Consider the following 18,546-nt stretch of genomic DNA (forward strand, 5'->3'; position numbering starts at 1 on the left):
AATTTTATGATCATGACTGAATTGATTGAGGACAAATTCTATGTGGCCAAGTGTTGGTAATATGAGATTATAATCGATATTTTTCTGAATGGTTAAGATTGCTCTAACTGATTGTATCACTAGATGTGTGTGTGGTAATAATTATACATAAATGACAAACATAAAATTGTTATCAGTTGTTGTCAGTGTCATTCTTATCAATATACCTATCTAGAAAGTATTAAAATGTTAATTTTTCCCCTTAATTTTGCAATATTATTGAATGGTGCTCAAAGATAACTCACTAATGTTTTTGTTACCACTAGAGGAAACCATTATTACTTAGACAAAGAAGTACAAGAATTAGTGAAGAATCCGCAGGAATTAGCCATGGGTGGAATCCCAAAGTTGCATATGTATTGTTATTGTTATGTAGCAGCTGTGGGGACCTTGGACAATTGTTAACAACAGTGAGTAGAGCTGTCAATGCTTCATAACCAGCTACGAACCATGCTGTCTAAGTAGTAGTAGTAAATTAGCAGCTACCAATAAACATTTAACTGCTACCTAGTACTGTGTTTCTACATAAGGATAACTCTTACCGTGTCCATTACTTAACTAGCAAGCTATAGTGTCGATTGTGCCACTCAATTGGTAATTACCGAATCAACGTATTGGAAATTTTTTATTCTGACATCTCTAAAAAAATATGTGTCTGTGTAATTCATTTTTTTAAAATTATTACTGATGTTGACGCTTCAGTGTTAGTGTCTTATTTCTGGTGTCTGAGATTCAGAGGCTAAGACCAATATAGAAGAATGAGAACGAGTGTTTGAGGGTGTATTAGTAGGAAGTACTGGTAATAGAATGAATAATAATTTAAGTGTTGATTAAACCGCAGGTAATGGTATTGTGAATCACGAAAACTTCACGTGCAATTTCTGACTTCCTTGTTTACTACAACCGACCAATTTTTTATGAATTCCAAAATATACTACCAACGTTGGACCACTTTGATTACAGAGTATTTCAGACATTAATGTTATCACTTCTGTCTCTAATGTTTCACACTTAAACAAGTGAGAATCATTTCAAATTTACTACTACTACTAATGTTCTGTATAGACGCCAATTGCTTAAGTTTACTACATGTCATAGTAGTAAAAAGAAATTTCTATTATATCACTCATACTTTACTCAAGTTAAGTGATACTAGAAATGTTGATACATCTAGTAAACTTTCATCAGAGCTGTTTTCGAGGAATGTTAAATACATTCTACTATTAGACTACGGTACAGAATCTAAAATTTATTACAGTTAAATAATATTAAATAAAATCATTCAAAATATTTGTCATTATTCGCTAGATTAAATTTTAAATAAGAGTTTGATGTTGAAACTACTCGGACATCACTAAACCCGACAACGATACCAACATGTAAATATTAGTAATAATTTTAAAAAATAAATAAATTTATTATAGAATTATATTTTCGATGATAAATACTGATATATGTTAGATAATATACTTTTTTTCCATAGGTATCGGTGTTGGAAAGATATTAAGTGTATAAAATTGTAAAAAAACTGTAAACAAGAAAAATAAATATAAAAAACAATTAAGATTGTCATCAGAACAAGCCGTTGGAAGAAAAGGTTAAGTAAGTGCAATTTATGATTAATTTAATTAATCACTTACTAGTTAACTGTGTTTTTATCACTTTTATATGGAATCTCAAGTCAAAAGCTTGAAACTTACGTCCATGCCTACTTTTCTTACCTCTCTATAATCATGCAGAAGAAAGTATAAAATAATACTAGTAATTATCACTTTTGATTCATTACATAAGAAAAATATGCTTTCAGGTTGATGCAAAAGCCACTTTACCATATTTTTTTATTTGGATTTTTTTAATCATTTTTGGTTATACTATTTTTGGATATAACAAAAGACAATATGAACAAGGGGCTGAAAATTGTGGCCTAGGATATTAATGTGTGTGAGAATCTTTGATTCAAAGTGTTAGGTCATGCACAAATATACTGCTTCCATTTTCTTGCAGACTGTTCCAAAGTTGTCAGAGATTCAGAATGCTCTTAACATATTAACATATTCTTATATTCGGTTTGTTCTGGATATCCATTATGCAGCTTTTGCCTAAACGGTTTGAATTTAATGTCAACAAAATTTCACAGCTAATAATTCCAAAATGACCCCAAATAATTCAAATAGTGTCTCATTTAACCATACTATACAACATCTTTGAATCTATCTTGAAAGTAAATAAATGTTAAATCTAGAGATGTTTTTGTTAGACAAACCAAGATTTTAGATCAACATTGTCTAATATGTTTCTTTTTTTTATAGATTTTTTAGGATACGGACATTAACATATTTGTTTTTGTTATTTTAGACCTCATCCTCGTTTTTTTAGGAGAATCAAAGTTTTAGATCTGCATCATCAATCATGTCTGCTCTATCCCATTTTGTTTTTTTAAAACTTATGCAAGATTGGCCTCAAAAAATCGGTCTTTGCAGTTGTGTGCAAATGATACTCGGTAAAAAAAAAATTTAGATGATGATAAGTGAGGCCTAATTCTTCTCTAGAGTCAAGGTAAGTATGATTAAAAAACCCTTTCAAATGGTTGTTGTTATGAAATCTTGTGTAGGATTCAACAAAACCAAACCCTATCCATTAGTCATGCGCCTAATTATGTGGATCCAATGAAATATAGAGAAAAAAACAACAAAATAAGAAGCTTTAATTAGCAAAAAGAGAAAATACTTTTGTCTTCATGTGCAACCATTAACTCACCTATGTGATGCACAAATTAAGGGCATCTTATGAACAAAGAAAAACAAAAATGCATCTTTACTCAAATAAAATGCTAATGGAAGATCCATTATTATGATGGTGGGTAGTGCCTATGCATATAGCATTAGGATTAGGACTAAAGAGTGTGACATATCACAATGTAAGAAAGAGAGGCAATGTTGAATTGATTGAGGTTGTTTTTCTTTTATGAATCCCTGTTTATTTGGGTATGGTATGGATTCCAAAATGGTAAGGTGGGGTCCAATTGATGTTTGTCTGGTGGTTTTGGAGGCATTGCACGCCCTTTCATGCCCCATTGGTGCCTCTTTACTAAGACCAACGTGGGTTAGGACCACTACCTCAAGTTCTATAAGAACCCATCATTAAACCAATTCTAAAAATCAAGTCTTTCACACACAACTCAAGTTCTAAAATCTAAAGAAAAACAGCCCTTTTTGTTTTCCAAGAGTTTCTATACTATTTCACTCATAATATGAAGATGGGTTCTATTGGAAGCTCAAAGAGATCAAGACTATCTTCATCATCAAGTAGAGGACTTGGTGGTGTTCTTAAGGAACAAAGAGCTAGGCTATACATCATAAGAAGGTGTGTGGTCATGCTTCTATGTTGGCATGAGTAATTGTCTTCGTGTTTGGAAAATACTAAAATTTCGAGATTCGATCAGAAGCTATACATTGGAGCTTCTATAATTCACGATCAGAGAGCTCTAAACTTTGTTAGCCTTATTCATAGTTGATTCAAACACATGCTAAATAGCTAGTTAGTTAGTTGAGTTGAGGTCTTTATAAGATTTAGAAGTTCAAACTTGGTTCTTTGGCAATAGAACAAGATTGGTTCTTTCTTCTTTAGGTTTTTGTTTTTGCCTTCTTCCTTTGATTCATGGTGGGGTGTAAATAGCTAACGGCTTGGATATTATGGGAGAGTGTAACAATTTTTTTTCATGGGTTGCTAGCTATAGCCTTTATGTACATTAGAATATCAATGAATTATGTTAATGGTTAACAATTTCAATTTTGTCTCAAAGTCTATTTTGATCTTGATATTCTTTTCTTCATTCAACTTCTCCTTTTATGTTGTTCTTTGATGAATCTTCTTGATTTGAATCTTGATTAATAGTTCTGAATGTTCAGAAACATTGAAAGAATCCTCTGACTTGGTGGGTTTTCTTAGATTCTATGAATATTCAACACAAAGAAGAAAAGCAACAATTTAGATTTTACATATTTGAATGCTTATTTTTACTATATCATAGAATTTGTTTTTTTAAATAATTAGTAAGTAGAATTTATGATAAAAAAAATTGAAATGTCACGAATTCAAACTCGCAACTCTGCATTTAATGTCTCTATACAGATATTATTAGCGGATCTGATTTAATATAATATTATGCATAAAATAGTATAATTTTATAATTTTTGAACAAGGTCAAGTTTTTGTTAAGAATACCTAACAAAACAAAAATATGAGGATTTAAATAAAATAAAAAATAAGTTGTTAAAAATGGGAAAGATTATGAAACAAAAATAGTGCATATGAAGATTAAGTTAATTAATTACAAGTGGTCAAGATAATTAGTCACATGATGTGGGGCCTTTAATCATTTGAAGTGAAGATTTTATGATGACTATAAAATTGGAACTGACAGCATAGCAATAACATTTTTATATGGTTAATGATGGAATCTACTTGTTCACATTTTTTACCCAAAAAAAGGAAGTATACATGTGAACTGAACTTCTGAAGTGCTTGTTGCTTGAACAAAGGTGTGATAAATAATTTTTTATATAAAAATTTAACAAACAAATACATTTAATCTGTTTTTGGTGTTCTTTTTATTTGACCAATAAAAAAGGTGAATTTTCAATTTTATTTTTGACTTGAAGAAGAAAATTTTACTCAAAGACATTACTATTCATTTTCACTTTTTTTATTAAAAAACTATTATTTACTACTACCACCTTGGTTCCAAAGTATAAATCTTACAATTTGTTCTTTTTTATTAAATCATCTTAAATTTATCAACAGTATTAGTTACTTCTTTACTAGCAATATCTTTAATGAAATTTATTTTCTCTAATTTATAATAAATAATCTATAAAATATTAACTAATTCTCTCGTATGAAGGATAACACGGTAAAACATCTTATCAATTATCAATAAATTTAATACAACAATCATATTTTTAATTATTTTTTAGAAAAATTAGATCGATAAATTGAGTGGGAATCATTGTGGATAAGAAGTAAAAGAAGGATATTGTGAATGTGAAAAGAGTAATGGATCAAATCATAGTTTTGAAAGTTATAGTGAATCAAGACATCTTTTATGTCATTAGTGTTTACGCACCTCATGTTGAGTTAGCAAAATATATTAAGGTGAAATTCTAGGAGGATTATGAAGGTTTACTTCAGGATATACTCCTAGGAGAGAAGCAATTTCTACTAAGGGATCAAAATTGAAATGCAGGGAGCGTAGCAAGAGGTTTCAAGAGCGTGCATAAGGGTATGTCTCGGGGAGGTAAATGTGAAGGGTAAATGCAACTTGGAGTTTTCGTCGTCTTTTGTTCTTACTATGGCTAATACATGGTTTAGAAAAATATATTAGCATCTTATCACATATAAGAGTGGAATGACATGTTCTCAAATAGATTTTTTTTATTAGGGAGTCAGATAGGAAGATTTGGTTGGACTGTAAAATTATTATAGGCGAGAGCTTGGCTACCCAACATAGAATATTGGTTATGGATGTAAGAATCAAGAGGAGAGCAAAGAGAAGAAGTCACATGGAAGAACCACAGATCAAGTGGTGGCATTTGAAGATTGAAAAACAAGGAAGTTTCCAACACAAGATTTTAGAGGGAGGGTTTGAACAACTACAAGGAAATGCAAATGATATGTAGGATGTGATCGTCCAAGAGATTGGAAAAGTAGCCAAAGAGACATTGGGAGAATCAAAAGGTTTTGGACCTAGAGGTAAAGAACACTGGTGGTGCAATGAAAGTGTTCAAAGTAAAGTAAAGTTAGAGTAAAAAAGGATTTTTTTTAAAGAATGTTCTAGATGTAAAAATGTTGATCTTGAAAAAAGTATTAGAAAATTAAGAACGAAATCAAGAAGGCTTTAAGTGAAGCAAGAACTCAAGCTTTTGACGAATTATATCAATCCTTGGGAATGAAAGAGGGAGAATATATATACACACTTGGGAAGAGAAAGAAAGACAGATGATTTGGATCAAGCGAAGTGTGCTAGAGATAAAAAAAGGCAAAGTATTGGTTCATGAAAAAGATATAAAGGATAGGTGATTTAAAGATTGAAAAACAAGGAAGTTTCCAACACAAGATTTTGGAGGGAGGGTTTGAACAACTACAAGGAAATGCAAATGATATGTAGGATCTGATCGTCCAAGAGATTGGAAAAGTAGCCAAAGAGACATTGTGAGAATCAAAAGGTTTTGGACCTAGAGGTAAAGAACATTGGTGGTGGAATGAAAGTGTTCAAAGTAAAGTTAGAGTAAAAAAGGATTTTTTTAAAGAATGCTCTAGATGTAAAAATGTTGATCTTGAAAAAAGTATAAGAAAACTAAGAACGAAATCAAGAAGGCTTTAAGTGAAGCAAGAACTCAAGCTTTTGACGAATTATATCAATCCTTGGGAATGAAAGAGGGAGAATATATATACACACTTGGGAAGAGAAAGAAAGACAGGTGATTTGGATCAAGCGAAGTGTGCTAGAGATAAAAAAAAAAAGGCAAAGTATTGGTTCATGAAAAAGATATAAAGGATAGGTGGAAGACATATTTCTACAATCTATTTAATGAAGGATGCGATATCTCATTAGACTCAACGGGCTCGAAATTAGAGAAGAGGATCCAAACTTTAATTACTATTCTCGGGGTTAGAAACAAGAGGTAAAAAAATTGTTGAAAATGATGAGTAACAGTAAGGCGATTGGATCATACACCATACCTATTGAAGTGTGGAAAACTATTGGAGATAACGGTATTGAGTGGCTCAATAATATATTTAATCAAATTATGAGGTCAAAGAAAATGCCTGATGAATGGAGAATAAGCACTTTAGTCCCAATATATAAGAACAATGGGGATATATAAAATTGTGAAAATTATAGGGAGTTAAGCTTATGAGTTCTACCATAAAATTATGGGAAAGAGTTATTGAACGAAGACTAAGAAAAGAGCAGTATCAGATGGACCATGGAAGTGTTATATATACTACGACGTGTGATTGAGTAGTATCGGATGAACCAACAAGACTTGCACTTAATTTTTATTGACTTGGAGAAGGCGTATGATAGAGTTCCTATAAAGATTTTGTGAAAAGCCTTATAGAAGAAAGGATTAGGATGATATATAACCAAGTTATCCAAGATATGTATGAAAGCGTATCGACTAGTGTGTCGACACAAGGTGTAGAGACAAATAATTCCCCATTACAATAGGTTTGCATCAAGGTTCAACCTTAAGCCCTATCTTTTTACTTTAAGTTTGATGTACTCACATAACACATCCAAGAGCTAGCACCGAAATGCATGTTTTTTGTAGATGATATAATCCGATTGATGTGTGTGAACTACAAGTACATGGTTGTGCCAAGTAGTAAAAATAATTGATCCCACTGGGAGAGTATGATTATAAATTATTACTTCAACTATGCTTATTTAAGGTGATCACAAAAGGTTTGTTTGATGCAGATTGAAAGATAGATTTTAATAATTAATAAAAAGCAGGACTATGAGTTATGATCATACATCTAGACTCACCCCTGAGATCATTCATTTTTTAATAAAGAGAATTTCTAAGCTATTTTTATATATATAACAATAGACAAATATGCGTGTCACCCACTTTTGTGGCGTGCGCATCTAATCATGTTTCAGACACGAGTAAGTAGTTCAATCAAGTATGTTATGCCTTGTCACACGATGTCGCATCTTAATTGTTTCTCAACTTACATCAAATCGCATTTATAAATGACCCATTAAACTTCATTGTTTAGTAACTCTCTTTTGGATGTCGAATCATTATCTTTTGATACATGATCACATCTATTTTGACTTTGCTTTCGCAACCGACATTAACATGGATTAGAACTAAAATTCTAAAATAAAGCAAACTTATACTTCTCGTAATTACAAATGAATAACTTAGTAGGGGCTTGTAATGAGATGCCTTCTCATAACCCCATGTCCTAAGGATATACTCACTCATGGTGAGATGAACAACAACAATAAACAAAATTAAGAACATTGCAAGAAAAGTAAATAGTTAAAAACAAGCAAGTCAATAACAAACTAAAATGAAGATGAAGGTAAGATTATAATAAAAATGAAGTAAATTACAAAAGAGTAGCAAAAGCTTAAGCTAAGAACTTAAAGAAAACAACAGTTTTGCAAGGAATGATGGTAGTGAAAGTGATGTCTTCTCTTGATACTCAAACTTGTATTTATACTAATCCAAAGCATAAATAACTAATTATTGACACTAAATTTGAGATTAATGGACACTAATCATTAATCATAAAAGAAATGGTGGTTATAGATTCCAAAAGGTAACAAAAGTCATCCAAAGATCAAAAGTTTTATAACTGCCTGAGTGCTGACACAGACCGTGTCAGGCAACACGGGCTAGTCGTATCAGCCTCTGGCTGCTTATGGATGGGCTTCAAATGGGCCAACATGGCATGACCATGTTGGTCTCAAGAAATTTGTACTTAAAACTCTTATTTTCGTGCGATATTTGACCTTTTTCGTTTCGATTCGCTTCATCAACCACTTATTACCTGAAAACAAACAAAGAAGGAAAAAATGCGTAAAAAACTAGAACGATTAAAACACACATGAAATCAAAGGGAAATAAGCAAGAAACATGATACATTTACCACTTATCATCTACTTGAAAAATTGAATGAGGATTTAAATGATAGGTTGGAAACTTGGGGACGAGCTTTAGAAACACATGACTTTTGCCTATGAAGAAATAATATGGAGTATATGAAATGTAAGTTCTAAAAAAGGAGAAACATTTCTAACCTATAGGAGAAAGTTGAAGACCATATCATCCCATAAGTCACACAGTTTAAATATCTTGGGTTTGTAATACAAAATGATGGAGAAATAGAAAGGTATGTAACCCATCGAATTTCAGCCAAGTAGCTGAAATCAATAAGGGCTTCAGGGGTTTTTATGTGACATAAAGGTATCACTAAAGCTGAACGAAATTTTTTATCGGACTGTGGTGAGACATGTGATGTTGTGTGGAATAGAATATTGTGTAGTTAAGAACTCACAAGGACATTTAGAACCCCTTTTCCACACTATATAGCCATTTTCACTCTTATTTCCTTATTACTTTAGATGAACTCACAAGACACACTTAAATCTACCCCATGAAAGGAAAATTGAGTCAAGGCCTCTCATTATACAATTCCTTATCTATGGTCAGACACATTTAAAGAAATGAAAACCACCATAACTCATAGTGGCAAGGAATTCCCCGTGACATATTTTTACAACACTCATGTCATTTTGTATCAAAGATCTTGTGCGGAAACTCTGCAAAAAATGCAGTTGTAGAGAGAAAATATAGGCACATCCTCAATGTAACAAGGGAAATCATGTTTCAATGCAGTTTACCCTAGGTATTTTCAAACTATGTTGTTATTCATGATGTATTTCTTATCAACAAACTCCCTCACATGTTAGCCTCCAAATATTCTTATGAAATCCTTCATAACACTCTATACTGACATCAAAATCTTTGGTTGTTTAGACTTTCCTTCAAGTATTTCACAAGAACGCCTCAAACTTGATCATTGAGCAAATAAATGCATATTCATTGGTTACAAACAAGGAATAAAATGTTACATGCTCATTGTACTAGTTACTAGAGAAATTCCCATGTAAAGAAATAAGTTTTTATGGAGATTATTTCGTGTTTATCTCCAACAATGACTTTATAACCTTACATGATCACATAGTTCTTAGTCACATATTCCTTTTCCTTGACATACCTCATGACAATCCTGATGCAAACATATCACATCCTGACTATCAACAGAACACTTAACACTTACATTCCTATGACTGCTCCTCCAACCTACATTCCTCAACTTACAAACCTACCATTCTTGCACCCGCACTATAACCAATTATAACATCTGAACCTTCACATGAACATGCCTCACCTAGGGGTGGCAAAATCTATCATGACTCCCATGATTCGTTCTTCCAACCTTACCACTCAAACCAATTCTTCACCAACTGACCCTACTAAGTAGGTGATACTCATCGGAAGATTAGTTTATTTAACTATTACCTAACCTAATCTCACCTATGCAGTACAATAGTTAAGTCAGTTCATGTCTTCTCATCATATAGCTCATCTCAAGCAACCACCCGTGTTTTAAGATACATCAAACTATTCCTTTCTCAGAGATTATTCTTACCATTTTTTCTCCAAGCTTCAACTCAAGGCACCCAATTATTTGGATTGAACCTCTTGCTATAAAACTCGGAAGTTTGTCACATTATACTACTTATTTCTTGCTAACTCCATTATTTCGTAGAAATCGAAGACACGAAACGTCTTGTATATTGGCTATTTCAATAGAGAACAACCAGTGAAGTGAAAAGGAGATGAATATCAAGTAGTAAATAGGTGAGTCACTAGACTTCATAAACAATTGAAGCAAGGGTCCGATATTCATCCCTCAAAGAAGATTGCATAACCACAAATTCTATTTTTTTCATTAAATAACAAAGTATATAGAGATTGATCATCTTGTTAGAGAGAATCTCAATGCCAAGTTAGCCCACCTTGTTCCTATTCTCAATTCAGTGCAACTCACCGACATCTTGACTATACCACTTGACTCATAATCTTTTTTTTACTTTTTGTCCAAACTTGAAATTTCAAATAACTATTTTCTAGTTTGAGGGATGGTATTAGAAGCAAATCTTATGTCTATTTTCTAAGTTAGTGATGTGTTGAGTTAGTTACACTTGTTTAGTTAAATTAGTTGCACTAATGTAATTATGACAACTATAACCATAACAATTTTCTCTTGATACAAGCTCACCGTGATTTGTATAAATATGACATTTCTCTTTGTGCAATGTTAAATCAAATACAAGGCGCCATCTACCGTGAGAAACCTAAGCGACTAAAAATTTCAAGCTTTTTTTTCAATTTCAACCATTTAAAGATTGTTCTAAACTGCCACAAATTTTTCATGATTATTTTGTGACTGTTTAAAACTGCCGCTAAAAAAATGAAACTAAGTTTCTTTTTGAAATTTAACATCGATTTAAAATTGCCATTAAATAATTTAAAATTTAAAAATAAAAAATAAACGGATTTAATGACGGTTTAAAACCCTGTTAAATATTTTAAAAAACGCTAATTTTCAAATCTCTTACATAAAAGATCTATTAAGGTCTTTCACTTTATATTGAGCCCAAACACAATACTCATTCATAATACATTAAAAGTGTTGTATTATTTATAAATCAGACCTAAGAATACTTTATAAATACCATTTATGATATTCAATTCAATAAAACATTTTGTATAAATAATAAAATTATAAGAATTAACATAAGGCCCAAAATACACATTAACTCATAAAGACACCGCTACGAAACAACACATATACACATTATATACATTACAATAATGATGTAAATTAAATTATTGATGATCCTAATTACAACATGTTAAAAGAAACATGGATTGTTTTTAAATTTGTATGAATTTTTGTTGACTATTATAACTTATGAAATCTTATAAGGATAAATACTTAAATATAAGATACATATCCTAACTCATATTGATCAGGGTTAACCCTCTTCCTCTTAAAATATAATATTTATATACTGTTGTTGGGAAACATGAATTATGGCCTCAAGTTAATTATAAACTTAGGACAAAAACCTACATAGTTGTTGTGCAACGACAATAGGTGAAGGTTGAGATGGATCTTGGATCCTCTTGTCTTCAACCTAACAACATCAAAATCTTGTTCAACTTTTTAATTAAGCTATTAACAGAAATATAAATATAAGTGCTTCCATAAAGAACAAAATAGGTGAGCGAGTTAATAGTCAAATCTGTCTGTGTTTGTGGGCCTTATTGAATTATTGCCTCCAAGCCCATTTTCACGTGTGCCACGTGTCCACTTTTCTTGGCCACATTTTTTTCAACCAAAGTTTTCACCATTGAGGAATACTAACACACACAAATACCATAAAAAAAATTATTCTTATCATTGAATATGTGGCATACTGTCATTATTGTTTTTAAATAGTTTTTAGTAATTTTTTAAAGATTTTATGCAATTAATTGATCATCAAAATTTCATTCTAAAATTAAATTAGCTATTTAAAAAATATTTATTTATTTGTTTATTTTTGTTAAAAAATTATTAGTTTATAAATATTAACCATTTATTTACATTAATACTTAAAATAAATAATACTGTTTGAGAATTTAGAAAAATAATTTAAATCATTTAATTCAATCAATATATATCAGTTGAATTCCACACACCCAAAAAATATTTGTTTATTTATTTACAATTTAATACATTAAAAAATTATAGTGGCTACATCTCAAAATCTTACAGATTTAAGTATTTAAATAATTGTTTATCCTAATAAAACTAATAAATACATAAATAGAGTAAACCATGAGTAGTCCCTACTTTATAAGGCATTCACAATTTGATATATGAGAATATGAACTTTCAATATTGATAAAAAGTGTATTGATAGAAATCCAACACTAGAATATAAAACATTTAAATGTGTAAAATAAATAGAACATTATTTTCCTTGACTCACTTTATATTTAAACTTTATTTTGAATATTCTATGATTGTTAGTGTGTGAACATAAAACTTTAAAAGGTTGTTTAAAAAGTAACTTTACAATGTTATTTATTTATAACAAAAACAAATGAATATTATCAAGCAATATTGAAAGAAAAAAACATAAGGATATTATCGAAAAAATAAAGTGAGTCAAGTGTGAATATTGTGTTTGCGGAGAAAGACAGAACACAACACAAGTTGTTTGGTTTGGTCAAATTGCAGCCTTATGGGAACCACGTGTGGGTGTGTTATCCCAAACCCCACCACGTACTTTTGATTCTTTTTTAGTCACAGCATTGTCCCCTCTTGTCTTGTGGTCCATTTCTATTTTTGATACATCTCCTCAATTCATTTTACATCCTCATCCTAATCTCTAATCTCTAATAATACCATCACCATAATTCATAACAGAACTGATAGATGTTGTTTTTTTTTCTTTCTGAAAATAATGACATGTATAATTAATGATAATGATGCTAACTAATGTTATATATATAAAGAATGAGAATGAATAATGTAGAAGATGAAGTAGATGAAATCATGATCTCACACTTTGCACGAGATTTAAGAATATTGTTCTTTAAGTGTTTACAATGCATGAACCTTAACTTATATAGTTTGTTTCAAGCTTCCCAAGGTTAGTTGGAGAGTGTGAAAGTTAGTTAGGGTTTTATAACTAACTTTCTTAATCTATAATAATTAAATCTTAACAAACTTAATCATTCTTCTATGCTACTCTAATATGCCTCAACAAATTCATAGTTGGATCAAGGAAACAACTTTGGGCTTGTATTTGAACTCGTGAAAAAGTGTAGGTGATAAAGGTTTGGAAAGTTCATCTTCCACCTACAATGTTCCAGGCATATGTTGAATGATAAGCTTGTTTGTGGTCATTCTTTCACGTACAAAATGGATGTCGATCTCAATATGTTTTGTCTTTGCATGAAGCACGTTATTGTGAGACACCATGATTGAACTAATCACATAACAACGTTGGTGTTTCAAGTTTTACACGTAATTCTTCAATGAGTGATTATATCCCTAACAATTCAGTTGTAGTATATGCAAGAGTTGTATACCTAGCTTATGCACTTGAGCGTGCCACTAATGATTTTTTCTTGGAACTTCATGATATGGGATTGAGACCAATATATACATATGAAGAGTGAATGATCACATTTTTCTCGAGGTAAAGCCAACTGAAGTAACGCCTGATGTAACTTCTCATACCAAGTCCTAGGGGTTGTTTAAGACCATAGTTTGCCTTTTGCAATTTGCACGCAAGTGTGGTGTCACTAGTCACAAAACCTAGAGGTTGTTACATGTGCACTTCCCCTTAAGGTCAGCATTTAAGAAAACATTATTAACATAATTTGTTGAATATCCTACTTGAAAGTGAGAGCCAGTGAGAGAATTACCCTTATGGTAGTTAGCTTGACTAGAGGGGAAAAGTTTTCATGGAAATCAAACCCTTACTATTGATGAAAGCCTTTAGCCACAAGTCTTGTCTTGTATTTGTTGATAGATCCATCTGGATTTTCCTTGAATTTGAAGACCCACTTGCAGCCTATGGCTTGACTATGTGGTGGAAAAGTAGTTAGAGTCTAGGTTCCATTCTTGAGAAGTGAGTTGAACTCAGTTTGCATTGCTTTAAATCATCAAGATTAGCTAGTGCTTATTTGGTTGTTGTTGATTCTGAATGTACCAGGAACACTTTGGGTTTGGAGTGACTTGTTTTGGCTTGAGTTAGCATGGAATGATTATTAACTATTTGAGGTGTAAGTGTATTTTGACTGTGAAAGGAAGGTGACAAAGAGGACGTGGTTTGTGAAAGATAATTGTAAATGGATGAGTTAGTTTTCTAAGGTGGCTTCATGGCTAAGTTAATGTCAAAACTGGATTGATGTTGCATATATGCAGAGCTAGAGGTTGGTTGATTGAAATTAAAGTAGTGATGTGTAGAGTTTGATGGTGAATATGACTCAGGGAAGTTACCAGTGGAAACAATTGTTTCATGGTTAGAACCACTAGGTATTAGAGGACACGAGGTTGTAGGATTAGATTGAGCCTGATGTGGTTGTGTAGACTTAGAGGGAAGTCTAGTTGCTAGATGAGTAACTTCAAGAGGATAATTTGAGTCTAAGTCCTGCGGTCTGGGACCTGATATATGGACTTGAGGATTGGGGCATGCTGGTGAAGGAAGGGTTAGAGTTGCTTGGTGAGAGTGTGTGAAGCATTTTTTGGCTTGTTGAGTTTGTATGCTCAAGTAAGGAAATTCTGCTTTATTAAATTTGGCATACTTTGAGATAAATATCTTGCCATCTTTGTTTAAAGACTTGTGACCCTTGTATGAAGGAGAAATGCCTAGATAGACAAACATAGTGCTTAAGAAATCCAAATTGTGTTGATTATAAGGCCTTAAATACGGGTAGAATGAGTAGCCAAAAACTTTGAGGTTCATGCGATCAGGTTGCTTGTGTTGTAAGACAACGTATATAGATCCATAACTTGAATGAACTGATGTAGGCAGACAATTGATGAGATACAATGCACTAGTGAAGTTATGATCTCACATGTATAGAGGTAACGATGTACGAGCCAAAAGAGTCAGCCCCATTTCCATATTTTTGTCTATGCTTCCTTTCCAATGTGCCATTTTAACGTGATGTATGAGGACAAGTGAGCATGTGTATGATACATAGTTCATTGAGGAACTTTGTGAATGGCCTGGACTCTCCACCAAAGTCTGATTGAATGGCCTTGATTTGAGAGTTAAATTGTGTTATGACATAGCACATGAAAAGCTTAGAGTCATTAAGGGCATCACTCTTATGCTTGAGCATATAGATCCAAGTATACCTTGTATGAGCATAAAAAAAGAGATAATAAGAGTAACCTCCTCTATAAGGTTTTGGGGAGGGTCCCCATAAATCTAAGTGAATTAATTCAAAAGCACAACTATATTTTGTATGAGATAAAAGTGCATGGAGCCTATGAGATTTCCCTAGACAACAAGCATGAAAGAAATTATCACTTTCCTTATCATTAAAGTAAGCGTTACACACACCAAGTACATGATTAATGGATATAGGGTGAGCATGTCCTAATCTAGCATGCCAGAGACTGTGATTATTGACAGACGAGACTGCACCGTCTTATCTAAGACTAGCAGTAGTTTTATTAACAAAAGAATGCAAAGCTTGAGAACTATGACAAGTGAGGTTAACTAGGGTTTCAAAAGTGAGGTTGTTGAAGCAGTACAATCCACTTTCATCAAGGAAACCTTCAAGCAAGATCAAGTTAGATGCTTGTGATTTGACAAAGCACTTGTTAGCATGAAGTTCAAAATATGTTTTGTTATCTTAGGCAAATTTAGAAACAAATAGAAGATTTCTAGTAATGCTAGAAACATAGAGTAAGTTATTCAGTAAAAGAGAAGTTCTAGGCATGCTTTTGGACTTAATTCTAGTTGATCCAATGGAAAACACTGCTAAGCTATGTCCATTACCAACTAGGACTTCATGAGGTGATCCACTAGTGTGTAAATTTTGCAAATTTGAAAGTTAAAGGTTATATGATGGTATACACCTGATTCTAAAAACCATGCTTGAGAATCCAAGTTATGTGGAACTTGAAGGACATCTTGGTAAGCTAAGTATGTTATGGCTTGAGTGGAGTTGGAAGTCTGACCTTGTGATTGCACTTGGAGCTGACCAGTTCTAGGTTTAACAACACTTTGTACTTGAGTTTTGCTTGGAGTAGGGACAAAGTACTAATCAAATTTATGCCAACACTACATAATTGAATGCTCATATTCTTTATAGAGTTAACAAGTAGGCATGTTTCCTAGAGTAAATTATTGTCTTCCTATACCCCTTCCTCTAAAGCCACGAGCTATTCCCCTCTGATGATGATATGATCCATAGCTACCTCCATTTTTAGATGCAAATTGATTTGGTCTTGGATGTGATATGTTATCTATAACACTTGATGTTGTGAGCTCTTGTTTGTACTTCTCCATTTGAGCTTCTTGAACATATAGTAAAGCTTCAACTTCATATGTATCATTCGGTTCCACTTTCCATAGATCATTATGATGAACATGTTATATTCCCCAGGAAACCCTTGAAGAATAACACCCATTTGATCACTTTCAGAGATAGGATCACCAACAACAAGTAATGAATATGCAATTTCTCCAATGCAGAGAACATACTTTGAGAGTTATTTGTTACCTTTCCTGATAGTTTTAAACTTAACTCTGAGTTGATGAACTCTTGCCTTCATTTGTGACTGGACATGCATGTGAATTTGATCCCATACCTCATATGACATCGGTGCTAGCAAGATTAAAATCCTTTTGTTGGGTAGATTGTGTTTCAAGTATTTGCAAATTGAGAAATATTAGAGAGAATTAAAGGAAATTGGAAAGGAGATGTTATTGGAATATAATGAATACAAGTACAATGAGAAGAGGCCTATTTACATGGTTGTTAAAGCCTAAAACTAATTTCAAAATTAACTATCAAGTTGTGACATTTTGCTTGTCTTGCAAGTTACAAGTGCAACACTTACAAACTGTTACAAACAATCATATTTAAAAACTGAATTATATTCTAATACCATTCCAAATTCTGATTCTCTGAGATCTTTATTCCCATTAACCCTTTAAGGCATTCAAATCTTGTATGCTTCAAGAGTTTTGTCAAGAAGTTAGCCAATTGTAACTAGATTTTTACTCAATTCTCAACTTCTCTTTTACAACCTGATTCTTTATATGTGCTTGTTCCTTCCATGGCTCATTGGATGGTTTACCAAATTAATTGCTTGTTGATTTTCCACTAGCAACTTGATTTGTACACAATTGTTCAAATTTAACTCTTCAAGTAACATCTCCAACAAAAGTGCTTGACATGAAGGATAAGAGGTTGCAACATACTTTGTCTCACATGAAGAAAAATCCATAATTCATTGGTTATTTTAACTTCGTGAGATTGGTACTTGTCCAAGAATGAACAAATAACCAATTATGCTTTTTCTATAATCCGTTGCAACCTAAATTAGAATAGCCATAAAACTTGGCTTCCATTATTGTGTTTTGTTGATTCGATATTGGTATTCAATAGGCAGTTGTATCTCTAATGTATCTTAGGATCCTCTTTGGTGCATGTAGGTGGAATGACCTTGGTTACTCCATAAATCTGCTAACCAATCCCACACTATGACAAATGTTGTTGGTGTAAGCCCTAGAGGCCAATACATTTTGGTACTTGTATCGAATAATATAAGGCATTCTCTTTATTATGGTTGATTAATAAAGTCCCTGGAATAGATAGTCCGTTTAATGTATTAAGTGTGACTTAATCATGAGAACACATTAAACATAAGGACACTATTCCTAAAGTATCCGTAGTCGAGCTTTAGTGTGAAGTGGGATAACATTAAAGCATTAAGACTATTATGTTTGTAGACTGATGATCACATCTCATGGATCATGGATAAAGAGTTATCAAGTCTTAAACATAGGTATGAATATTAGGAGTAATATTTATACCGGATTGACCCGCTATGAGAATACTATATAGAAAGTTATGCAAGGTGTCATAAGTTATTCTCATGGTGATAATAGTATATTCCACTCTTCGACCTGAAACCACTATGGATCCTAGATGTAGAGTTGAGTGATTTATTGCTGATCCAACGTTGTCCGTAACTGGATAACCATAAAGACAGTTGATGGGTACTCCACAAAGCATGCTGAGGGACATGAGTGACCTAGATGGAATTTTCCCATCCTGCATAACAGGATAAATGTCTATGGGCCCAATATTGAACTGGACAAGG

At 32.3% G+C, this 18,546-nt stretch overlaps 1 protein-coding gene across 1 annotated transcript; it reads left to right on the forward strand.

Moving 5' to 3' along the window:
* Positions 1 to 3,184: 3,184 nt before the first annotated feature.
* On the forward strand, positions 3,185 to 3,828 carry LOC127097179 (small polypeptide DEVIL 4). The gene has a single exon (XM_051035688.1). The coding sequence runs from the start codon at positions 3,290 to 3,292 to the stop codon at positions 3,434 to 3,436; it is 147 nt and encodes a 48-aa protein (XP_050891645.1). The 5' UTR covers positions 3,185 to 3,289; the 3' UTR covers positions 3,437 to 3,828.
* The last annotated feature ends 14,718 nt before the right edge of the window (positions 3,829 to 18,546 follow it).

The sequence above is a fragment of the Lathyrus oleraceus genome, chromosome 6, assembly GCF_024323335.1.
Source record: "Lathyrus oleraceus cultivar Zhongwan6 chromosome 6, CAAS_Psat_ZW6_1.0, whole genome shotgun sequence".
In the NCBI taxonomy this organism is placed as follows: Eukaryota; Viridiplantae; Streptophyta; class Magnoliopsida; order Fabales; family Fabaceae; genus Lathyrus; species Lathyrus oleraceus.

Coding starts and splice junctions, on each gene's coding strand:
- LOC127097179 (XM_051035688.1), top strand. CDS start 3,290: ATGAAGATGGGTTCTATTGGAAGCTCAAAGAGATCAAGACTATCTTCA.